The 26876-nt window shown below is 37.7% G+C and overlaps 1 protein-coding gene across 1 annotated transcript in view; it reads left to right on the top strand.

Annotated features, from left to right (window-relative positions):
• The first annotated feature begins 253 nt into the window (after positions 1 to 253).
• Positions 254 to 26876, top strand: part of PSPC1 (paraspeckle component 1) — an 80917-nt gene continuing 54294 nt past the window's right edge. Inside the window, exons 1-4 of the mRNA XM_049867373.1 lie at positions 254 to 808; positions 8240 to 8541; positions 19164 to 19259; positions 23017 to 23213. Of these exons, the coding sequence (XP_049723330.1) occupies positions 440 to 808; positions 8240 to 8541; positions 19164 to 19259; positions 23017 to 23213 (964 nt within the window). The 5' untranslated portion in view covers positions 254 to 439. The remainder of the gene's footprint in view (positions 809 to 8239; positions 8542 to 19163; positions 19260 to 23016; positions 23214 to 26876) is intronic.

Raw genomic sequence — 26876 nt, 5'->3', positions numbered from 1 at the left:
GCTGCGCACATCACATAATTTTTCCTACAAGTACAAACAACGCGTATTAGAACTAGAAGTTCCCTGTGTATTAGCCCACGAGGAGCCCGAAAATCGTTAAGGCTTAAAGCGCCTCGCTCCAGCAAGTCCCTGCTAGCCGAAGTTCCGTTGGCGCCAAAACTGCGCAGGCGTGCTGGCTGAGGCTTAGGCCTTTGCGACCTGCGGCAGCGTGCGAAGGGGGCGGAGCTCGCATTTGGAGTCTCTTCCACTGACTACAGGTTTTGGCAGCGCCATTTTGTTTGTGCAGACGCCGCGGTTGTGAGTCCTGGAAGGTACTGTGGCCAGCTCCGCTACCTAAGCTTCCTCCTTCTCGGTGCTCGTTTCATTTCCACAGCTACATATAGCTTTATATATACCGGCAGAGACATATATTCCGTGTCCGAAGTAGACAGACTAAAAGATGATGTTAAGAGGAAACCTGAAGCAAGTACGCATAGAGAAAAACCCGGCCCGCCTCCGTGCGCTCGAGTCGGCATCGGGGGACAACGACCCGGCAGCCGCCACAGCCCTGGCTCTGGCTCTGGTCGGGGAGCAGGCGCAGCCGGGCGCCGCGCCGGAGGACCACCCCGAGGAGGAGATGGGGTTCACCATTGACATTAAAAGTTTCCTCAAGCCTGGCGAGAAGACATACACGCAGCGCTGCCGTCTCTTTGTAGGGAACCTGCCCACCGACATAACCGAGGAGGACTTCAAGAGGCTCTTCGAGCGTTATGGCGAGCCCAGCGAGGTCTTCATCAACCGGGACCGCGGCTTCGGCTTCATCCGCCTAGTGAGTGTCCGCGGCGCGTCGCCGTACAGCAGTCGCGACTCCCAAGGATGCTGCTGGCTTAGTCTAGTGCGGGAGGCGGATGAACGAGTAAACAAAGGGGGCTCACCGGTTGTGGGAAGTGGTGGCGCGAGAGGAACGCAGTGAGGGAAGGAAGGAGGGTCTTCTTTGGGGAGGAGACCTCCGAGCTCGGACTTCCTTTCTCCAGCTACGTTGGAAAAAGCCTTTGTGGCCTTTTTTTCGATACCGGCTTTGTGTGGCTGGTTAAAACTGCTGGGCTACGTTTCCTTCCCTTTCTGACTGTGCACAGCCGTTTAGTTTATTTAGATTTAGGGGCCCTGGGCTGCGGTCCCCCCAACATTTTATGTTCTTCGGGCTTTGCTGGGTGGATGAAGCCTGCCGCCACGCGCTAGGTGGCGTAGTTACTGAGGTTTTCGTTTGCCAGGGTATCTAAAAAGGCCGGGAGGCGCAGGGGGGTTGGCGGGGGGTGGGCAGCGGTTTGAGAAAGAAATTCTTCGAGGCAAAATTATAAAGGAAATGAATTGGGTAAGATGAAAAATCTTTGGAACGGAAGCTTCGGTCTTAGTAGAAATTTCAGTGGGTATGAAGGACCAACCCAGCAGCTCTCCTTTTAAAAAATTAATCTAAATCACCTTCTTGGCGGCAACCGTATCTTCGTACGTTTCACGGTAAACTACGTTATTTCTCACTTCAGCGCAGAACCATTGTAAACTGTCAGTTGCCTAAATTCTATTCCAGTTGCCCTGTTCAGTCTGCGGTAGTGGGTTGAATTGTTATGTATCTAATGTAATATGATCTCCCCGCCAACATTCTGGGGATTTCCACGCTTTTTGGGGGTAAGGATGGAATATATACTACTTTATGTTCTATCTACATGTTTTAGTATTAGAATATTATGTAGTCAACCCCTTTTTGATCTAAATCCTGAAAAGTTTTCCAGTAAATTATGCAAAAATTGTGTCTCATTTATGTTTTTACGAAATTACAACATTGAGGGTTTATCTGTATGACACAATATCTACTTAATTAGGTTTTCCTGTGTGCATTGTGGTGAATTCATCAACGTCAGTTATACAGCATTATTGTAACTCGTATTTGGTTGTTGAATTTTCGAACAAAATGTTTCAAAGAGCAGGACATTTTTACGCAAATGAGTGTTTTTTTTCCATTGTCTTTCCAGTTAGACCCTCATATCTGATGCTCATTGCAGTTTGTGGAAGTTTCCTTATTGGAGCTTTGACTTTCAAAATATGATTTTCTGCATGAATGGACAAAGCAAAATTTTAAAATGTGGCGAAAAATGATTATAATTAAATGACACTATTTTTTTTAGGGAGAACTTCTGAACATCTAAATGGCTCCAAGAAAAGGTCAGATCTTCATAGGAGATTAATAGTAATGAGAAATGGACATTTCCTTAAAAATCCAACTTAAATACATTTTAACATAAAATTAGAAATACTTTTACTTATCTTTTAGACATAGAGAAACAGCCTATCTCTTGGTAAAATTATTTTTAATATAAATGCAAAAGTTATTTTAAAGGAAGCAAGGTTCCTAAAATAAAGTATTATAAGCAGCTTTTGGTAAGAAATTTCCAAGAGGGATGTTAATGTCACATTTTCATCATCCTTAGCCTCTGGAACAATCTTGTCCTTTCCTAAAGTTGACATTCTGAAAGAGAAGGAATGGTTGAAGCTGCATTATTCCAACTGAATTGTAAATTTTATTTATTCTTAATTTAAATTTAAAAACCATATGTGGACAAAACAAAACAAAGCCAAACTCATTGCCGTCGATTCTGACTCTTAGCAACCCTATGGGACAGAGTAGAACTGCCCGATAGGATTTCCAGGGAACAGCTGGTAGATTTGAACTGCTGACTTTTCTGTTAAAGCCAGGCTCTTAATGACAACACCCCAGGGCTCCAGTGGCTGCTGTGTTGGACAGATTGCACAACAAAGCTCTACTCTAATAGTTCCTGCTTTCCCGCCATTTTTTATCACCTGTGGGGAGTTAATGTATAAATTGGGAGGTGAGAAAGGCCACTGTTGTTTGCTCCTTTGGGATATGCTCTTCTGAAGCTATCACTGTAAAGTTTTGTGTATGGATGTTAAAACTTCGTCAGTTGGAAATTTGGATTTAGTTTATAAAGTTAGACTTTATGGATAATTTTACAGTGTAATCTGTGAGTAACAATAAATGTTTCTGAGCTATTATGTATTTTTTTACTTAGAAAAATCAAAGTTTATATTCAATCTGAATATAAATACTGCTACAGTGGATAGGGTGTGTAGTGGCTTTAAAATAGTCGTGTAGGTTTACTTGGCTTATGTTTCTAGTAATTATTAGTCAGTTAATTGATAAGGTGAGACAACATTTTTGAGATGTATAGTGTAATTATTGCTAGTACGTAGGTGGGGGAAAGCTTTTAAGTGGCTGTTCCACATAAGGCCCTAATCAATATGGTAAATTTATGGTACTTCAGAATTGACTCAGTGGCAGCTGGTTAAGGATGAAATAAACTGTGTGTCTATTTTGGACTATTTTGACTCTTCGACTGTTTTGTTTACTGTGGGCTTTTAGATCCAAACCTGCATGTTCTTTTTTTAGATTTTGGCCGGTAATTGACAGTTTAGATTGGATAAGTTAACTGAAGAGTTGTAGTACATTTTAGTTTAATGTAACTAAAACTGAACCTGAACTCAGTTTCCAATTTTAGCTTTAGTAAACCAAATTTCTGGAGCAATGGATTGTGGTCCACGTCCAGCAACTTCACATGTCTTCTACTGTAAACAGAAGGCCACTTAAAGTATTTCCTCTGCCATTCATGCTAGCAGTGCTGATCCTATACCATCTCAAAAATTTACTCATCTCATCAGTTAACTGGGGATTTGCTAGAGATGCCTGTTGAATCAGAAAGCCTCAGCGCAAGGCACCCAACAATCTTGAGTTTTACCAGCTTTCCATGTTACTCTGATGGCTTGCCAAACTTTGAGAACCGGTTCTGGAGAAGCCAGTTAAAGATGAACTGAATTTACTTTTACGTAGTCTTTGTAGACTCAAACCACCCATGCTTTTTCTTTTTAATTATGAAATGATATATTAAAAAAATACTTATTATAAACTATTCAAATATGATAGAAGATATTGCAGAATGTACTTAGTGAGCCTGTCCAGGATATCATTTACAGTCATCTTTTATTGCAGGAAAATTTTCTTACAGTTCTAGCATTAGTGAAAAAGTCTTTCCTCCCCAAAACACTTCCTAAATATGATCATGTTAACTTTTGTATATAATTTTTCCTCCAAAATCAAACCATACTATATATATTATGATTTGATTTTTCGTTTAATAAATGTTTAACTTCTTTTCGTATCATTAGGTTGTTTTTAATAACCATATTGCATTTCATAGGATGGATGTCCTGCCCTTTAATCAATCTTAAACTGATTGACTTGAAGGCTATTTCCAGTTTGCATCAGTGGATTTCCTTGTATTAATTTGTTACCTAATACTTGTCTTAGTTTCCTAGGGATGCTGTAACAAAATAACATAAACTGGGTGGTTTTAGAGAACAGAAATTTATTTTCTCATTGTTGTGGAGGCTGGAAGTCTGAAGTCAGGGTGTCGGCAGGGCCATGTGCTCTCTCTCTCTATTCTGTGGGAAGATCCTTCCTTTTTTCTTCCAGCCTCTTGTAGCCCTGAGAGTTTCTGGGCATTCCTTAACGTTTAGATGCATCTTCATATAGCACCTGTCTTCCCATTTTGTGATTTATTTCCATATCTCTTTTCCCCTTTTATGACACCACTCAGAAAGGAGTGAGGACTCACTCCACTTCTGTGACCTCGTAAATTTAACAAATAACACCTTGCAAGAAAATCCCTAACTCCAAACAAGCTCACATTAACAGGTACAGGGACTGAGGTTAGAACTTCAGCGCATGTATTTGAGGGACACAATTCAGTCTGTAGCAGTAACCTTGCAGCTTTAAGCAGTTAGTAAACAGTGAGAGAATAGTTCATGTACTTTGAAAAGAGCCCTAAAATGGAAATCATTTTACCCTAGTTTTAGTAGCTACTATCTTGGGGCAGTCACTTAGTTTCTTGTATCCTTCTCAATTATCAAGAACCTGTAGTTTCACTCTTTGTGCACAGCGATGCAAGGACAGCAGCTGACAGACAGGATTTATGGTGTATTGATGGAGACTGAATTCTGTGTAGGTTTAAATCGTGGCACTTGCAGTGTGATCTTGGGCAAGTCCAACCTCTCTAGGCCTGTTTCCCCATGTGTAAGTGGGGATAGTAACAAAACCCACCTTATAGGATTGTTGGTGAGGATAACGAAGTGTGTGCGTGCTTAAGTAGCATATACCCCCCCCCCCCCCGCCAAAAGAAACCAAAAACAAAAAGCCCAAATCCATTGCTGTTGAGTCCGGTGACCCAAGTAGAACTGAGTTCCATAGGGTTTTCTTGGCTATAATCTTTATGGAAGCAGATTGCCAAGCCTTTCTTCTGTGGCACTGCTGGGTGGGTGCCTAATGCCAATTTTTCCTTTAGTAGCTGAGTGCAAACCATTTGTGCCACCCAGGGAACTCTGTCTCTGTACTTAATAAAAGTTTTATAGTTGTGATTTACTGAGGCATAAAGTAAAGAATTCTTTGGTCTCATTTCAAAGATAAAATTTTAATTTAGTAAATAGGGTTTTAAAAAGTAATTCTAAGAACAGATACTTCAGTACACATTTAGAGCAGTGGTTCTCAAACAGGCAGTTGTGCCCCCCAGTGGACATTTGGCAATAACTGGAGACATTTTTCATTGTCAGAACTGGGAGATGTTTCCATTGGCCTCGAGGCCAGGAATACTGCTATACATCCTACAATGCACAGGATCAAACAAAAAAAAAACACGTTGCCCTCGAGTCAATTCTGACTCAAAGGGACCCTATGGGACAGAGTATAACAGCACTGTAGGGTTTCCAAGGAGTGGCTTGGTGGATTTGAACTGCAGACCTTTTGATTAGCTGCAGTAGCGCTTAACCATTGTGCCACCAGGCACAGGATAGCCTCCCACAAGAACTGTGGCCCATGATATGTATAGTGCTGAGGTTGAGAATCCCTGACATAGAACCATTTAAAACCATGAAAAAAACATAAGCTTTGAAAAAAGAATTCCTAGTATAAAATATTTCTGACAGCATTTTGTTTGCCTGGCATAAACATTTCACTTGGCCTAAACAGCATTAAAAATTGAATTGGTTGCCATTAATTAAAAATTAGATGATTTAACATAAAAACTGACAATTCACGTTGTGAATGTGTCTGACTGAATCTGAAGAGTAAAACCAAAAAACCCAAACCAGTTGCATTGATTTGATTCTGACTCATGACGACTCCACGTGTTGTAGAGTAGAACTGTGCAGATTTTCAAGGCTATGACTTTTTGGCAGATCACGGGGCTTTTACGCCTAGTTGCCTCTGGGTGAGTTTGAATTGCCAACCTTTCAGTTAGTAGTTCAATGCTTAACCATTTGCACCACCTTACTTGAATAGCAGTTGCTCTCTAGAAACATTCTGTTTCTACCATGCCTCCTGTTGATACCCCACATCCAAACATTTTATTGTGAAAACTTTCAAACATGGAAATGAATAGAGTATAAATCTACCACCTAGAGTCTATAATTAAATTTTGCTGTAATTGATTTTTCACTGTTCATCCCTCTTGCAGTCCATCAGTTTGTGACTCCTAAAAACTCCAGCATGCTTGTCATTAACTAGAATCTAGTATTTTTTTTTTAGGGTATTGAAATTTAGTACAGTGCAGTGTACAAATTTTAAAGCGTACCATTTGGTGAGTTTTAACAAATGCTTCGTCTCTAACTCAAACCGTTATCAAGATATATTCTATTAACTTCACACCATGAGGTTTCCTTATTTGCTTTCCAATTCCTAATTCCACCTGACAGCATTTTAATTTAGGCTCCATTTCTCAGGGTTGTTGGATTAAATGATGTATTAGGTACAGAGTGCCTGTCCCTTGTTAAATATCCGTTAAATGTTGTCTGCTGTTACAACTGTTATTAATGAGTTAAGGATAATAACAAAATGGCAATTTTGATTATGTCTGAAAAGGTTAGCTTCATTTGTTTTTGTAAAAATAGTTTGTAGTAAGGTTTTTGCATAAGGGCAGTAACTTAAAGCTGTAACGAACATTCTAGCAACTGAATAAAGCTATTGTGACATTTTTTCATAACATAGTATATTTGTACTCTTCTTACACATATAGTGAAAACCCGGGTGGTGTAGTGGTTAAGTACTACAGCTGCTAACCTGAAGGTTGTCAGTTCAAATCCACCAGGTGCTCCTTGAAAACTCTATGGGGCAGTTCTCCTGTGTCCTGTAGGGTTACTATGAGTTGGAATAGACTCGACAGCAATGGGTTTTTGGTTTTACACATACAATGCCTCTTTCAATTCTATCTGGAGAGTTCTCACAACACAAGGAAAGAGAATATACCTCTATTAAATTTACCAGTTATGTATTGCTGTAGATGGAAACCCTGGTGACATAGTGGTTAAGAGCTAAAGCTGCTAAACAAAAGGTTGGCAGTTCAAATCCACCAGGCAGTCCTTGGAAACCCTATGGGCAGTTCTCTGCCCTGTAGGGTTGCTGTGAGTTGGAGTGGACTCGATAACAACGGGTTTGGTTTTTTTTTTTTTTTAATTGTTGTAGATGCCTATGTTATATGCCAACTTCGAGTACTTCAAGGAGAAGTTTCTCTTGTGGTTTCAGCCCTGAGCTGCTTTTCTAATAAGTGCATGTGTATGCTTGCTTCTCTTTATATAACGGAGAGAACTGTTGTAGTTCTTCATATGCATGTTTGCTTCTTTATAAAATGGTGGAAACTATGTATCTTATGAAAGTATTTCTGGAGAAGTGGTTAAAATGCGACTTAGTAGTTTTTACAGATAGTATGAAAGAAAATGGAAATTCTGGAACAAAAAAAGGAAAGGGGATTTATCTGGCAGTGTCGGGAAGGTGGGGTGCTTATGAAGGGTATAGGCAATTCTGTTTTTAGTAGTTTCTAGTAACTGGCACTTGGTCTCCAAAAGTGATTATTTCTTTTAACATATATAGGAGATTTAAGAACTATATTGCTTTGAATATTTAATAGCTGGTAATTTGTTAATCTTTAAGTGACACCTTTGAACAGGACAATGGGGTTGGAACTTTGTACTTTAAATGTTTAAAATTATTTATCTTTGATTAATAAAATGCATGTGATACTAAAATTGAAAGACAAAAAAAGAAAAAGCCCTTTCTTAAAGCTACCCAGTTCCCCCTAGAAGTAAGCTACTATTATAAATGTGTGTTACTATCAACTTTAAAAAATAAAATTTTCCTCCTAAAAAGGAATCCAGAACACTGGCTGAAATTGCAAAAGCAGAGCTGGATGGCACCATTTTGAAGAGCAGACCTCTCCGAATTCGCTTTGCTACACATGGAGCAGCCTTAACTGTCAAGAACCTTTCTCCAGTTGTTTCCAATGAGCTTCTAGAACAAGCATTTTCCCAGTTTGGTCCAGTAGAGAAAGCTGTTGTGGTTGTAGATGATCGTGGTAGAGCTACAGGAAAAGGTTTCGTAGAATTTGCAGCAAAACCTCCTGCACGAAAGGCTCTGGAAAGATGTGGTGATGGAGCATTCTTGCTAACAACGTAAGTTTTAAGCTTCCTGTCATTCTTTGTATCCAGTTGCATATGGGCTTGTTACTGTTGTGGAATTCTGTCTTTCTTTGCAGCTCCTCCTGTTCTTGATATTTGGTGAGGAGACGTTGAGTAAATACTCGGTGAATATAAATAAGGGATTTTTGTGTACCGCTAGGAATCAGGAGTCACACTTTTTTCAAACTTCAGTTTATTGAGTCATCATTGAATCTTAGGAATGTTTTAATACATTCTGATTTTCATTCAACTTACCGAGCATCTACTATATGCAAGCAAAATTTTACATTTAAATAAAGTAACCCTTTAGGAATTTTAATTAACTTTGTTGAGGTATAATTATACACAGGAAACCCTGGTGGCATAGTGGTTAAGAGCTACGGCTGCTAAACAAAAGGTCTGCAGTTTGAATCCACCAGGTGCTCCTTGGAAACTCTGTAGGGCAGTTCTACTCTGTCCTGTATGGTCGCTGTGAGTCAGAATCGACTTGACGGCAGTGGGTTTGGTTTGGTTTTGGTTAAATCTATACAGGAAAATGCACACAGTTTTAAATGTAGAGCTCAGTGAATTTTGAGAAGTGTATCTACTCATGTAATCACTACCACAATCAAGATACGGAACATTTCCATCACCCTACAAAAGTTCCCTTGTGCTCTTTTGCAGTTATTTGCCAGTTCTTGCTCCTACTCTGGACAGCTACTGATTTGTTTTCTGTTTATTTTATTTTAATAGATTAGTTTTGTCTATTCTAGTATTTTATATAAATGAAATAACATAGTATGTACTCTTGTGTCTGGTTTCTTTTGCTTAGTAAAAGTTATAAGATTTCATTATTGTTGGTGCATCATTATTATTATTTTTTTTTTAATGACAGTCATATTCCATTTTATGGACTTAACCACAGTTTGTTCAGTGATCTGTTGGTGAACATTTGATTTTAACTACTGGTTATTGCGAGTAAAGCTACTGTGAACACTTACATGTAAGGCTTCTTTTGGGATTATGTTTTCCCATGATTTATGGGTTAATTACCATATGTTCAATTTTATAAGAAACTGTCAAACTATTTTCCAAAGTGGTTGTGCCCATTTACATTCCTGCCAGCAATGTGTGAGAGTTCCAGGTGCTCCACATTCTCACCAACACTTGGTATTATCAGTCTTCTAAAAATTTTTTTAGATATTCTTAGTGAGTGAGTGAGTGAATCTTTCATGTTTTCTTGAGGATTTTTTTTATTTGTGCTTTAGATGGTTTACAGAACAAAGTAGCATCTCATTAAACAATTAGTACACATATTGTTTTATGACATTGGTTAACAACCCCACGACATGTCAACACTTTGCCTTCTTGACCTTTGGTTCCCTGTTACCAGCTTTCCTGCTTGAGAATTCTTATAGCTTTTATGCCTGTGATCCATTTTCAGTATGATGTGAGGTAAGGGTTTGTTTTTTTTTTTTTTTTTCCAAACATACCCAGTTGTTTGAGCTTCTGATTGAAAAGGTTATGATTTCCTCATTGTTACCTTTGTACCTTTATCAGAAATCTGGATTCTCTTCTGTACCATTGATTATTATGTCTCTTCTTACACCAGTGCTGTACTTTCTTTATCCTAAGTTTTGAAATCAGTTTGTCAGTTTCTAACAAAAATTCTTTTTGGCTTTTGATTGGGATTGCATTGCATCTGCAGATCAGTCTGGAAACGATGACGTTGTAATGAGTTTTCCAGTCCATGAATGTGGTGTATTTCTTCATTTAAAAGTATTTTATTTTTAAGTGATTAGCATGCCTTCCCTTCAGTTTGTGCATGAGGTATGGTTCTTGATGTTCATCCTGAATCTTCATATTGGATTTGGTGTAAAAGTTCTTCAGTTGAGTATTACATTGATTCCTTTTATTCCTAGTAACTTTGTTTACCTCTGACATTTATTGTGTGGTGCTGTCAGCTATTGGATGAAACTGTGCAAATATTTTAGGGTTTGGGGAATTGGATACAGAGACAGTGCGGGGGAAAAGAAGGTTTTTTGGCCCATGGAGGTTAGTTTTGTGATTCGTAAAACATTTTTCAGTATGTTTTTCACTGTTAATCAGTTATACTAAAACTGAAATTCATGTTATGTCTTCTGTTTTACAACATGGCCAGCATGTTTCTATCTCAAAGACTTTAGTCTCATTGTTCCCTATGCTTAGAGAATGCCTTTGCCCAGATCTTCATAGGCCTTGCTCTTCCGTTTTATTCACAAGTTTGCTAAAATGTTGTCTCTTCAGAGAACCTGACTGTTCTAACTCAATAGAGCTGTACTTGCTGCACCATCACTTGATGCTTTAGTCCCTAATCTGTTTTTCTTTGTAGCACTGTTTCAATTTATATGTTTTTCTTTGCAAGTAGAATGTAAGCTCCATGAGGGCAGGGGCTTTGTCTTGTTCAGTGCTATAATCCCAGCACCTGTATCCTGTTAGTTCCTGGCCACGTAGTAATGCTGTAATAATAATTTGTTGAATGAATGAGCTAAAACAGGTAGTCCCCAGCTTAGGGCAGGGTTCCGTTCCGATAACTCCGTTGTAAGTCAGTTCTGATTTAAGTTGTATACCTTATTTTTTAAAAGTTTTCATTATTATTGCCTTTTATTGTCAGTATCTTTATAAATCCAGTCTTAACTCTGGGAATGGAAAATATTACATATAAACTTACAGATACATTTTTAATACATAAAAATACAAATCATAAAAATTTACTCTGATGATGAAGAGTTGCATGACGGTGACATTTTGTCAATTGGGGCAATAACTCCACTTGTAGAAGGTTCTGGATCATCTTGATTATCCCAGGGAATGGGGATGGCATTGCAAGGAAGAAAATTAGTGAAAGTTGTATGGTCTTTTTCTCTTCGTGGATTCTGTGGTAACGTCTCACTGCTTCCCGAATCTGCCTGTTGATGTTAGTAAAGCTATCAGCACTTGGGTCCATGTTTTCAACAACTAAAGCTCCTGATTTAGTTTAGAAAAAACTCCACAGCTAATTCTTTCACTATAAATTTTTTTTTTGACAGTTTCTCCCCTTCCTCATTATTTCTGTCTTCTTCATTTCTTTCCTCTTCAAAATCCATTAAGTTCTGATCTGCCAGTTCCACTTCTTCGTGATCTATGAGCTGTTCTACATTGGTGATACTGAGTTTTAAGTTCAGCTTTATTGCCATATGGACCATTTTTCCAACGACCTCTTCCATCATACCATCAAATGCTTGGAGTATGTTCACATGACTCAGCAGTTTTTTCCATATCCCCTGTATGCATTTTCACATAACTTCCCCCAAGGAAAATGCAACGTTCTAGATACACTTAATGACTTACGTTAGTGCAGTTCGGCGTAACTTGAATACCTGTATGTAAAGCATATGATGAGTGTTTTTTTTCCATTGCAAGCTCTGATTACAGTGGTATTTTTTAAAGTCATAGCCAGGCATTGGTAAATATTGAATCATTTCTTGTAGGTAGCTTTTAGAATAATTTTAAAATGATTTTGAGGGCATGGGCATTTTATTGCTATCTGATATTTTATAATCATGGTCTCATGGATTTCCACAGCAACATTGGTCATTTTTTTTGTCCCATTTTTGAGGTGAGAAAATGGACCCAGAGTTGTTAAATAATTTGCTTATGGTTGCATAGCTGATAAATGGAGGAGCTTAGCCTGATGTCAGATCCTCGGCTTCTTATATTGTCCTACAGATAGAGTGGTTTATTCATCTCTAGACTCTCTGCTTAGGAACCTTGTTACTTGTTAGTTATGCCTTCCCTTGGAACTGAGGATGCTGTTCTCCTTGCATAGTACTTTATCTTAGCTGCAGTGTCACCTCATGAAGAGAATTTCTCTTACCACCATATCTAAAATGGGCTGCCTCTGTTTTTCTCTCTGGCAGTATCCTGTTTTTTTCCTCCTTAGCTCTTAAAATGATTTTTTAAATTTGTTTGGTCGCTTTTCAAAAATAATTTATTTTTGTTTTTGAGAATATGCATAGGAAAATATACACCAATTCAACAGTTTCTACATGTACAGTTAAGTGTGGTCACATTTTTTTGTCTCATATTTCTAAGCCTTATTCTGACTTAGGAGAGAAGAGTTTATGTCTTTGAAAATTATTTTTAAGATGGTTGGTTGATATTTAGATAGTTTTTTATTAGTAATTAAAGACAAACTAAACCTTTGTTTTTTTTGTAAGTAATTAAAAAATATTTACTGTATTCTTGGTGAAAGTGTACATAGTAAAATAGGTTCCCATTTAGCAATTTCTACACATACTCTTCAGTGAAATTGGTTATGTTCTTCACATTGTGTCAACATTCCCATTATTTCCATTCTAGTTGTTCTGTTTCCAGTAACTTAATCTCCCTGCCCCCTACCTTCTCATCTATGATTTAAAGTATTTTTTTTGACCATTTGTTCTCTTATAGATGTTTTTTTAAAGGAACGAAGTACTCAAGGTTGATAACCACCAAAACGCACTGCCCTCGAGTTGATTCCAACTCATAGCGACCCTATAGGACAGACTAGAACTGCCCCGCAGAGTTTCCAAGGAGCGCCTGGCGGAATTGAACTGCCGACCTCTTGGTTACAAGGGTGATAAAAAAATGAGCTAGTGTGCTGTCTATCTAAAAGGTGACTTGAGGGGATAGTTTCAGTTTAAGGTTTAAAGAGTTTCTCAGGGCAATAGTCTCAGGGATTCCTCTAGTTTCAATGGGTCCAGTTAGTGAATTTTTGAGAATTGGAGTTCTGTTCCACATTTTTCTCCCTTCCTATACCTTTAGTTTTTAAAATCTGTTACATTGACAAAGAATTAAAAATACCAGTGAATGAAGGTGAAGCCACATGAGTATTTTTATAGAATTCTGATTTTATTGTAAATTAGTCTTGCTATTTCTAGAAGGTATTTTAAGTAGTAGGTATAAAAACCTTAAGATTCTTTGACCATGTAATATTTAGAGATATATTTTAAATAAATAATTTGACTCAAAGACTTTGTGTATCATTTTACACCCACTACTCACTTATTGACTGTCTCATTATCTGACATTTTGCATTTGCGACAATAGTAAAAAATCTGCTACCCGACTATTCTATGTGTTAATGATGTACGTCTGGCAGTAATGAACACTGAGTTGCAAGGTGAGAGTAACGCTGGTAGTTATAGTCAAGGTTATATGTCAACTTAGCTGGCCCATGTTTGGCAGTTTGGCAGTTATGTAACTTGGCAATTGTGTAATGATGTGATCATCTTCTATTTTGTGATCTTTTTTTGTGTAATGCCGATTTCTGCAAAACAACCTGGTTTTTGAAATGTAACCATATCGACGAGCGGGTGTGTTTTGGTTTATCATTTTATTTGTTAACAAAATGTCTAAATTTCTTGGACGGATTTAAATTTCTTAATAGAAAATTGATTAAATACATTAAAGTATACTTACAGTGGTTTAAAATTTTAGTTATTATTTTGCAAAGAATATATCATGACATTGGAAAATGTAACACTTGTGATTTTTTTTTTTTTTTTTTTAAAGAGGGTACACCATGCAGACAGAACATGGATTAGTTGTTGCCAGGGCCTTGGGGGAGGAAGAATAGGGAGTGTCTACCATACGGGTTTGAGGTTACCTTTTAGAATGATGAAAATGTTTTGGAATTAGATAGTGGTGATCATTGCACATATTTGAGAATACACTAAAAAGCACTGAATTGTACGGTTCGGAGGTATGTGAATTACATCTCAGCACAAATACAAAATTAACAAATTACAACTCTGAATTTGTTTATGGCAGAGCATTCTGCTGTCCACATATGTTGTCTAACAACTACTCTAAAGCCATTTAGTTTTCTATAAATAAAACTTTAGTAAGTGAGAAAAAGGAAGGATACAAAACTAGATGTATGCTGTGATTCAAGTAATTGTGTTAATAAACTGATTAGGAAAAAGTTTGAAAATAAAAATGGGAAAATGTCAATAGAGGTTATATTGGGTTAGTATGCTTTACAGGTCTGTTAGGGAGGCTTCAGGACCATCTCCAGGTCTCATAGGACTCAACATACAGTTGTACTTGTAGGTAAGATTCATTACATCAAAAAGATACAAAGCAACATCAGCAAAGAGAAAAGGTGCATGGACCAGGCTCAAAGGAAACCAGGTGCAAACTTCCAAAAGTCTTCTCCTGGTAGAGTCACATAGGAGTTGCTTAATTAACCAGCAACATGTTGAGTGAAGTGTTGTCTACTAGGCAAGCTCACTGGAGCCTAAATGTCCAGAGTTTTTATTGTTGTGGGGGGAGGGGGAAGGTTGGGTGGAGGCACAGTCACGTGGGCACCCTGTCTAGCACATACCAAAATTCCCAGAAGGACAGGAGGTGTTCAGCATTAAACCACATCGTACGAAGTGTTTAAGCACAGAAAACCACTCAGTTAGGGTGGTGAGATAGCAGTCTCAGGACTGCACATAGGTGCACATGGATAATTTTTTGTACTTAATTATTTTTTCAACATTCTGTCTTATCACATACCTTTTCATTAAGAGAAGTTACTGTTATATTCAGAAAAAAACAATTTAATAAAGCTTTGTAATATTTCTTTTTCCCCTGTCAAATTGGAAACATAAAGGATGTCTAGACAAACCTGCTGGTAATGGAAGTATAAATTACTACTAATTTTTCCAGGACAGCAGCTTTAACCCTTAGGGTATACCGTCAGTGTCAGTTGGACCCAATTTTAGTTGTTTCTTGAGCAGTCGGAATTATTAGTAGAATTGACTTGATAGCACCCAGCAACATTATCAGGAAGGATAGATGTTTTATGATATTTCTTAGAGGTCTTCCAAAGAAAAAAAAGAAAATTCATTAAAAAAAAACAAAACAAAACAGGATAACCTCAATATTTTCTTAAAATTACCACATGGTTTCATCGGGTCGTTTTATAAATCTAAGGTAGCATTGTCAGATACTAGTAATTTTATTCTTCATTATCCTAGGAATTATTTTATTATTACTCTTAGTTATTCACAACTATGTAAAGAAAAAAAAGAATGGTGTATCTACAAGGATAGTTCAGTAATGAATCATCACTATTAAACTTCACCCATCAGTTTTTTTAATTGCATGAGCAAAATATTGCATTATCTTTCAAGTCATTATATTTGTAGTACTGTATATTTCATCTTGTTTTCACAGTTTTACCTCTAAAGAGATTTGAACAACAGTGAGCAAGGATTAGTCACAAACATGTTAATCATATTATGTATCACTACAGAAAACATGGAAACCTTAAATGTACATTAATTGGCATGGTTAAAAAATTATGCATGCAAAGTAATGAGAATGTTGACATAGTGTCACTGAATACTAGAAATTGCTGAATGGGAACCTGGTTTGCTGTGTCCATGCTCACCAAAAATACAGTAAAATACTAAAAAAGATTATGGTACATGCATACATCCGAAATGGTGCCATTTTATATTGAGTGACAAAGGGGTGTCTAAAAACAGCACACACAGATGATTCATTCTATGTAAAATTATATATGTTTAGAAGGAAAAGTCCGAAGAGATGTACATGAAGACATGATCAGAGGGCCTCTCCAAGTGGTAGGATTTCAGGAGACTTTCTTCAGTAGAACTTACTGTATTGTTTTTTCCTCACATTGGAACATTTATCAGTTATATAACAAACTAATGATTTATTTGGATGCAAAGTGGAGGAAAATGAAAACCCTACAGATCAGCAACTCCGGATTCAACATCATGGTTGACCACATTATTTCCTTTCAGTCTTTTTTTCAATATAATGTTTACCTACATTTGTAAAAAAGGATAAATTTAGTAATTGTGCCTATAGTAGACAGAATTTAAGTTAGATTTTAAAGCTTTTGTTAACACCTAATGAAGAAAACGAGATGAATGAGAAAAGGGAGGTTCTGTAGAGAGTGGTAGCTACACTGAAACCATAAATGTTTACATGTTAGTATACTCACCAATAAGCAGGGTAGGACAAATGACAGTCTCTTAAGACATCCCTTGTACACTACATGCACCCATGTTGCTCACTTTTTGTGTGTTATATGTTGTGATAAACATGGTTTGACTTATCTTTGCTCACTTGTTTACTCATCTCTTTAGAAGAGGAATTGCAGGAACAAGGCAATATACATATGTATGTATTATATATATGGTATAAATTTGTATATATTGGTCTATTTCTGTCCCAGAAGGATGTACAGGTTCATTCCCCACCCCACAGTGTAAAAGAGTGTCTAGTGGCCCATATTCCTGTATTGAAAGTTTAAAATTTTTAGTTACAACGTCCCGCATATTTGAGGGTACCCAAAAACCCGCTGCCTTAGAGTTGATTCAGACTGAAGTGACCCATAGGGTTTCCGATGTTGTAAATCTCTATGGAGGCAGAATGCCACATCTTTCTCCTGTGGAGCCACTGGTGATTTCTAACTGCCATCCTTTCAGTTAGCAGTCGATGGCTTTCACCACTGTGCTACCAGGGCTCTCTGACTTTATTCACCACTTCTCTGGGGTTCATAAAATTAATCTGTCAATTCGGAGTAATTCTGTTGTGTTCTGAATAACAAATTTGCTTAGCAGTTACCCTCTACAGTCTCCTTTTCTGGTTTTTCTCTGATGGGGGGATGGTCTTCTCGTGTTGCAGGGGTGTGCTTGTTTCTGTCTTTGCTGGCCTCTGCTAAGGTGTACCTTCTTACCTGGTCCTTGTGTTTGTGGTTTTGATGTGATTTTCAGTGGGGTGTGATCCATAAACTGTATCTTCTTCATTTGGGTCCTCCAACATCTTCTGACTGGTTGGGTGGACTTAGGAACTCTAATCTGTTTTTTTTCTATCATACTGAGTTGCATGTATTCTTTGAGGCTCCGTTTCCTCATACATTTTCTGTTCTAACGTGTTGGATATGAGGTCTACCCTAGAAATTGAGACCCAAGTACCTTTTTTTCCTGGGCTCCCATTTTATCTAGGTTTCTATATTCTCATTCTCTTCTTCAAACCAGGCTATTCCACACCTGCTTCTAATACTCTTTCTTAATGTCTCTTTTACTAGCCGACGAATAATTTTAAAAGATTATATCTTTTCTTCCCCTGCAATTTAAGATCTAAGTCTCTGTTAATCTCTGGATCTTTGTATTTAAAGGGAAGCTTTTGTAATCCAAGAAGAGCCCCCTTTACTGCACTAGGTATTTTTTTTATTAATTGTGTTAAATATATGTGTGACAAAACATTTGTTGTAGGAACATTTTTACATATTCAATTCAGTGACAGTTATATCATTATGTTGTTCAACTCTTCACTACAATCCGTTTCCACATTTTTCCATCACCCGTAATAGAAGCTTATGTCCCTAAGCATTGAGTACTCCTTTCCTCTCCCTCCTGCCTCCCTGCCCCTGGTAACACTAATTCTTTATGCTTTCCTGTTCTAGTTAATTCATGTAAGTAGTATTGTATTACTTGTCCTTTTGTGATTGACATTTCACTCAGCGTAATGTTTTCAAATTTCATCCATGTTGTAGCATGTTTGTGGACTTTATTCTGTTTATGGTTGAGTAATATCCCACTGTATATAGGCACGTCATTTTGTTTATCCATTCATCTGTTGATGGGCATTTGGATTATTTTAATCTTTTGGCTGCTGTGAACAGTGCTGTAGTGAACACTAGTGTACAGTTTTTTGTGTTTCAGCTTTCATTTATTTTGGATATATACCTGTGAGTGGAATTGTTGAAGTGGGCAGTAATTTCTCTGTTGTTTTCTGATTTTTTTAATCTTAATTATTGGATGTGGAGTGATAACTCTAGTGCTTATAAAACCTCAAAAGTTAACAGTAGCTTTTTTCTCTCAGAAGCATCTTTGTTCTGAAGGCAATATGAATAGATTTTATGGGTTGCTTCCATGGTAGGGAGCTGGTAGCAAGGAGAGTTTTATTACCAATATATTATCTACTCCTCTTTTTTTCTCATTTTTCCCAATGAGCTTTCCCTTCTTCCTTTATCATGGAGGAAAATTGTATCCCTATCTTTATCAGCTGCTTTTCTTGTCCCCCTCCCCCAAAAAAAAAACTTCCTGCGTCATTATACTGTTGTCTTCTGATTCCTTTGTCCGTTTGCTTGGCTGACATCTTTCAGGTCTAATTTTAGGTGTTAGCTTTTTTTTTAGAAAGACTTCTGAACAAGGCAGGTAAACACAGGGAGGCTGAGATGTTTGTGGAGATATGGGGTATCAGGTAGTGCAACACGGGAATGATGAGGGCCACATAAATAAAACATGAATTAGATACTGTTTTTTCCTTGTACTTTGTAAAAGTTAACTACAGTGATTATGCTGGTTCATAGTTATCCGTCTACTTGGCTGTCATCTCATATTGACTTTACACTCTAAAAACAAGCATTCTGGTTTTCATCTTTGTATCCACTATGTCTGGCTCAGTAAATGTTTATTGACAGATTTTATGAGTATATGATACTTCTGATACATTTTTCTGTACATATTTTGCATGTAAAAATTTCTTGGAGGAAGTTAATTCTAGACACTACGTTAATTCTTATTTATGCTTTTATACCTATCCAGGACTCCCCGTCCAGTTATTGTGGAGCCCATGGAGCAGTTTGATGATGAAGATGGCTTGCCAGAGAAGTTAATGCAGAAAACGCAACAGTATCATAAGTAAGATTTTATTAATAAAGCTATTTCAGATGTACTATCAAGGGTATTATCATGTTTGTTATCAAGTATTGTTGGATTATAGTATGTTCCCTTTGGTAATATAATCTGGTTATTACAGTAGGCTACTCTAAATAGAATGCTGATTTTCTTTTTTATGTGGGTAAAACATTTTGTTTAGAAAAGCCTATTTTTATAACTGGGGTAGGGGTGGGTGGGTAGGTAGGAGGAGATGTCAGTAATATTTATGCCCTCAGAAAAAGTGAAATCTGTATATAATGGCAATACTTTATATGGGTAAGATACTAATTTTATTTAGAAAAGTCTCTTTTTATTACTGGGGTAGAGGTGGGTGGGTAGGAGAAGATGTCAGTTAATATTTATGGCCATGGAAAAAATGAAATCTGGATATAATGTTAGAAATATTTTGTTAATTAGTATGCTTCAGGTACATTAAGAGTTAAAAGGCGACTTTTTGGGGGGTAAGGGGCCGTAGTTAAATAACCCTATAACCTGGCACAGCGAAAGTATTCTTAGAGATAGAAAAGTTATTTCACAATGTTGTGTATTTATTCTTTTACCAGTTCTCTTTTTCACTTGGTATGATATGAATATTGTTACATAAATTGCTTATATGAATATATTGTGTATTTTTTTTTAACTAATCACTTGTTTATTATTATAAATAAAACTAATATTTTCATCAAATTCAAGTTGGAGTGCATTTGTGCCAGGCATTGTACTGGCAATGCTGCTTTGAATTGTCTCTGCCCCCATGGTGCTTACATTTCTGGTGATGGAGGCATGTAATAAACAAATGAGCCAAAAAATTATGAAACGTATATTAAGTAGTGAGAACTATTATTAAAAAACTCAAACAAAAACAAAGTATAAGAGCTTAGATCAAATGGTATACATATTTGAAAACGATTAATATTGGCTTTCCAGATTTTACCAGTTTACACTCATTGTCATATGTACAAAAGCATTTGTTTTTCTTCATCCTCACAAAAAAATTGGTTTTACGATTTTAAAATTTGATAGTCTATGTTCAAAATGGTATTTTGTGCATGTTATTTTAATTAGCATTCTTTTATTTTAGTGCAATTGAATATTCTTCCATGGAATTGATTTACATGGTAAATAATTGAGTGCTTACTATGTGCTCAAAACTGGTGATACGTCATTGTACAAAATGGCCAAAAATTCATGGTGATGTGGGTGCGGTGGGAAGAACAACAGTAAAATTAGTAAAATAAGTGTGGAGAAAAGAATGCTGGGGAGCAAGGGAGTGGTGGTGGTTAGGAAGGCCTCCCTGAGAAGGTGACATTTGTGTAAAAACTTCAGGGAGGAGAGGTGGGAGTAGGGTAGAGAACAGTAGTGTCATCTAGAGAATAGCAACTATAAAAGCCCTGAGGGAGGAATGTGCCTGACATGTTTCAGGACTAGCAAAGAGGCCAGTTTAGCTGGAGTGGAGTAAGAGTAAAGATGAGAAATAGAATGTGTCGGGAGGAGTGCAGATGGTTGGGCTTTGTAGGCCACTGAGTTGACTTTGGCTTTTGTATTGTGAGAAAGGAAGGAGCACAGTAGTGACTTAATCTTAAGTGTTTGACAGGATCATTCTGGCTGCTTTTATTATTTTAAATTTCATTGTGATAAAATTATATATAACATAAAATATTTAACCTGGCTGCTGTTTTAAGTGTAGATTATAAATGGGCAAAGGTGGAATTGGGGACATAAATTGGGAGCCTACTGACATGGATTAGTCACATTTGAGGCAGTGCCAAGTGGTCATATTCTGGATTTAGTCTGTGGATTTTGCTGATGAATATGGGGATATGAGAGAAAGTTAAAAGGATGACTAAACAACTCAAAAACACAAAAAGGAAACCCTGGTGGTATAGTGGTTAAGCGTTTAGCTGCTAACCAAAAGGTGAGCAGTTTGAATCCACCAGGTGCTCCTTGGAAACCTTGTGGAGCAGTACTAAACAACTGGAAGTATGGAAATTGGAAGTGATTTATTTGGAGAACCCGAGAGGAGGAACAGATTTTGGGAAGAAAGATCAGGAGCTCAGTTTTGGGCATGTTAAGTACGATATGACTATTTGCTATCCAAGTGGAGAAAATGAAGTAGGTAGTTGGATTTGAATCTGGAATTTAGAGTAGCTCTCTGGGCTGAGTTAAATCCAGAGGTTTGGAAGATGAGAGGAATCAGCAAAAATGGGGACAGAGCACTCAGTGAGTGGAGTAGGGGGACAACCAGGAGAAACTGCCTTGCTTCCAAGCAAGTGAAGAAAGCATTTCAGGGAAAAAGCATTAGTAGTAATCAATTTTAAGTCATAATCATTTTAATTTCTGTTATAATGCTGTTTTTCAAAGACTTAATTTCCCATCTACTTTTTTCCTGGTCATGGCTTACCATGACAGATTTGAAATCGCTCACTTTTGGATTCAGAAGTTAGAGAACAGGAATTACAAAGGTGTTAAAAGAAGAATTTATAGATGTATATTTGTGTGATAATTTAATAATCTTAGCAAACTATGTAAGATCTAGTTATAGTCCCGGTATTATTACTAAAGAGTTATGCTCTGAAGGGAAAGTTCACAAAGCCTAAGAGCCAAGATTCAAAATTATTTGTAATTCGAAAAATCCATATTCAGTGGTGTTTCCCTGGGAAGAAAATGAAGTTTTTGTATTTATGATTGTAGTAGACCTCTGACTTAAGAACTGCTGACTAGTAAACAGTTCTTTGAGAAAAATTAATGGATGGTGCATCCCCCTACTCTTTAAAAAGAGAACATCCAAATCTGTTTTCTCAGGTATTAAAAAAAAAAAAATGAAACTCATTGCTGTTGGTTTGATTCTGACTCATGGTGACCCCATAGGACAGAGTAGAACTGCCCTATACGGTTTCCAAGGAGTGGCTGTTGGATTAGAACTGTTGACCTTTTAGTTGGCACCAAACTCTTAACCACTGTGCCAGCAGGGCTCCTTTTTCAGGTATAGAAGTTGTGGCTAACTTTGATTTTTCTCATGTACTGCTAGAAATCTTTGTAACCGTTGTTAATACTTTTCCCCCGTTATGACACCTTCCCCTTTTATCTCCCGAATTTTATGACAACTTCCCCTTTTATCTCCCGAATTTATCCCACCCATGGTTGTCTTCCCCAACCCCAAAATAAAAGCTACAATTGTAAATTATATTTTTATTGATAGGGTGGGAATTGTGTTGTCATCAGTATTTTTCTTAATAGGAGCTACGACAGCCAAGAATAATTGAAGACTTTCAAGCTCAGGTATACTTTTTAAGGCCTTAATTCTTTGGCCTGGCACATAACACTCAATAAACTGTAGCAGCTTTTAGTACCATCTCTAAATAACTTTTAGGGAAAGAAATCTGATTCCAGACAGTTAATTTATATTTGATTCATATGTTGGAGACTATCTTGCATAAATTGTTATTCGTGTAAAAATCAGACAGGCTTTATTAGAAGCAATAGGAGAATATAGGTTATAGCATCAGATTGCTTAGGTTTGAATTCTGGTTTCATTACTTACTAGTTTGGGATCCTTGGGAAATTTGTCAACTCAGGCCTATAAAATCTACCTCACAGTATTGCTATAATTCATGTAACGAATCTGCTTGATAAAGTATCTTGAACATTTTAAAGTGCTCAGTAAATGGTAGTTGTTGTTACTGTCTGTTGTTTTACCTTTTCAACATACATTTCTGTATGTTTTTAAATGTAAATTTAGGGAAAGAGAACAGCCTCCACGTTTTGCTCAGCCTGGGACATTTGAATTTGAGTATGCATCTCGATGGAAGGCTCTTGACGAAATGGAAAAGCAGCAGCGTGAGCAGGTTGATAGAAACATCAGAGAAGCCAAAGAGAAACTAGAGGCAGAAATGGAAGCAGCTAGGCATGAACACCAATTAATGCTAATGAGGCAAGGTAAAAATTGGTTTTCACGTAGATATGGTATGATTTTTTTCTCTCCAGAGGTTCATATTTATGTCCCATTGATATGTATTAATATTTATCTTGCCATTTAGGAATTCAGAGACAAACCTGGAACTCAAGATCTTAGAAACAAAAATCATCTTTTTCCTGGAGGACTTTACAAAAACCCAAACTGACTTATTACTAAAAATATTTTACCAACATGAGTAGTATGGTTGGAGGTAATTCAACCCTCCCCTCACAGAAAAACAATCCTGTTGTTGTCTAGTCAGTTCCATCTTTATGGAGACCCAAGGTGTAATTCAAGGATGTTACATTTTACCAGTAGCACATACATGATTCTGCTGGTAAAAAGAGAAGCACAATGGGTAATTCTTGGTAGGTAGTTAGGGCATAAAGTCAGATACTAAAACTGGTAGAAAGAAGAATTAGGACAAATGCTTGCCATTTAAGATTATGATTACACTCCAAAAGATGACGGATAATCTTTGGCAGAGATGAAGAAGATTTATGTGTGCAGGTAGATGGGAATTCAAGAAAAGTAAAATTCTTACGAACTGGCAAGAGAAATTTAAACACTGAGCCTGAGTCAGCTGAATTTCTAACAGCAGTCATAATGGTGATAATTTACGGTCTTATCCATTGGTCAAATAACTAACATGATGAAGCTCACTTCTCCCCTTTTCCTTGTTGTAGGTTTGTTTTTATGGCCATCTGTTTTTGCTTTTTTTTTTTTTAAATCTCTTCCTCCCTTCTTGTCCACTTTAATTCTGCAAATAATTTTCCCTGTCATTTTTTCAGTAGTCATAATAGTTTTGTATTTCTTTTGAACTTTTTAAAATTGTGCTTTAAGTGAAATTTTATGAACCAAATCAATCTCTCATACAGAAACTTACATACACCTTGCTATGTGCTCCTAGTTGCTCTGACTCTAATGAGACAGCACACACCTTCCCTCCACTCTATTTTCGTGTCCATTCAGCCAGCTTCTGACCCCCTCTGCTCTCTCATCTCTTCTGCAGACAGGAACTGCCCACATAGTCTCGTGTGTCTACTTGATCCGAGAATCTCACTCTTCACCAGGATCATTTTCTATCCCACAGTCCAGTCCAACCCATGTCTGAAGAGTTGACTTTGGGAATTCTTTTGAACATTGTATTGTGCTTTAGGTGAAAGTTGACACAGCAAATTAGTTTCCCATTTAATACAGATTGTTCTGTGACATTGGTTGCTATTCCCGTAATGTGTCAGCACTCTTCCCATTTCCATACTGTCTTGCCTGTTTCCATCCCTCCAGTTTCCGTACCCCTCCTTGCCTTCTCATCTTGGCTTTGGGACAAATGTTGTCCATTTGGTCTTGTTTAGTTGATTGTTCTAAGGAGTACATTCCTCATGGGTGTTACTGTTTTTTTTATAGGCCAGTCTATAATCTGGCTGAAGGGTGACCTTGAGGAGTGGCTTCAGTGCCAGGTTGAAAGGGTGTCCTAGAACGATAGTTTCAGGGTCCCTCCAGTCTGTATCAGTCCAGTAAGTCTGGTCTTTGGATGAATTTGAGTTTTGTTCTACGTTTCTCTCCCTTTCTAATCTGGATCTTCTGTTGTGCCCCTAATCAGTGTGGTCTGTAGTGGTAGCCAGGCACCATCTAGTTAGTCTGGTCTCAGGCTAGAGGAGGAGTGATTCATGTAGGCCATCAGTCCTGTGGACTAATTTCCTCCTTGAATCTTTGATTTCCCTCACTCTCCTTTGCTCCAGACAGGAAGAGTCCAATAGTTGCGCCTTAGATGGCTGCTCGCAAGCTTTAAAACCCCAGATGCTACTCACCAGGCTAGGATGTAGAATATTGTCTTTATGAACTATGTTAATGCCAATTGAAATAGATGTCTCCAGAGATTACAGTCCATAGCCTTCAAGCCCAGCAACTCAGTCCCATGAGGTATTTGGATATGTCTAAGAAGTTTCCATAACTGTGTCCCTTATGTGCTCTATTATATATATGTATATACATATGACTGTATGTGCAGCACATACAAATATGTGTACACAGTTACCCACAACTATACCCAAGTATGCATATGTGCGCATTCCCATATGCCCTCCCGCATCTATACCAGTCACAGAGTTTTGGTTGTTCTTACTGTTGTTGAAGATTGTATATGGTTGTCTTAGTCATCTAGTGCTGCTATAACAGAAATACCACAAACAGATGGTTTTAACAAAGAGAAATTCATTCTTAGTCCCGTAGATTACAAGTCCAAATTCAGGGTGTCAGTGCCAGGGGAAGGCTTTCTCTGGCACCTCTGGAGGAAGATTGCTTGTCATCAATCTTCCCCTGGTTGAGGAGCTCCTCAGTTGCAGGGACTCCAGGTCCAAAGGACACACTCTGCTCCTGGTGCTGCTTTTTTGGTGATATGAGGTCCCCAGCTCTGCTTGCTTCCCTTTCCTTTTATTTCTTGAGAGAGAAAAGATGGTGCAGGCCACACCCCACGGAGGTGACCTGAGTGAGCGTGGTGTTACAGTCCCATCTTAATCCTCTTAACATAAAATTACAATCATAAAATGGAGAACAACCACAGAATACTAGGAATCATGGCCTAACCAAGTTGATACATATTTTTGGGGGACACAATTCCATTCATGACAGTGGTGTAGTTGTTACTGTTGTTAGGTGCCCGTGAGTCAGTTCTGACTCACAGTGACCCCATGTACAATAGAACAAAACACTGCTGGTCTTGCTCCCACCCTCACAGTCGTCGTCATGATTGAGCCCGTTGTTGAAGCCACTGCGTCATTCCGTCTCGTTGAGGGTTTTTCTCCCTTCTGCCGACCCTCTACTTTACCAAGCATGGTGTCCTTCTCCGAGGACTGTACCCTCTTGATAACATGTCCAAAGTTATGTGAGACAGAGTCTCGCCATCCTTGCTTCTAAGGAGCATTCTGGCTGTAGTTCCTCCAAGACAGATTTGTTTGTTTTTTCGGCAGTCCGTGGTATAGTCAATATTCTATGCCAACACTGTAATTCAAGGGGGCCAATTCTTCCTTGGTCTTCCTTATTCTCTGCCTGGCTTTTGCATGCATATGAGGTGATTGAAAACACCATGGTTTGGGTCAGATGTACCTTAGTTCTACAGTTGTTACTGCAGGTGTCCCTCATTCTTGTGTACTTTTCATTGTCTTGATTTGCCCTGTACTGACTTCCTCCATATTGTGTATTGCCTTTCCCTTCACCAGAATTAACATATGTCTACTATATAGTAAGTGATTCTCCTTCTCCCCCCATCTGTGGAAGCCATAAAAGAATGTTGTTTTATGTGAGTAAACCTATTAACTTTTTATAAAAATGGTATCTTACAGTATATGTCCTTTTGCGATTGACTTAATTGCACTCAGCATGATGTCCTCCAGATTCATCCATGTTATAAAGATGTTTCGCAGACTTATTATTGTGTAGTTTTCCATTGTATGTATGTATGTACCATGATTTGTTTATCCATTCATCTGCTAATGGACACTTAGGTTGTTTTCCTCTTCTGGCTATTGTGAATAATGCTGCAATGCAGTGAACATAGGTGTGCATATGCCTATTCATGTCACTGCTTTTATTTCTCTAGGATAAATACCTAATAATGGAATTGCAGGATCATATGGTGTTTCTAT

The sequence above is a fragment of the Elephas maximus genome, chromosome 23 (genome assembly GCF_024166365.1).
Source record: "Elephas maximus indicus isolate mEleMax1 chromosome 23, mEleMax1 primary haplotype, whole genome shotgun sequence".
In the NCBI taxonomy this organism is placed as follows: domain Eukaryota; kingdom Metazoa; phylum Chordata; class Mammalia; order Proboscidea; family Elephantidae; genus Elephas; species Elephas maximus.
The sequence above is the reverse complement of the archived record's forward strand: the minus strand, read 5'-3'. Positions and strand labels throughout refer to the sequence as shown.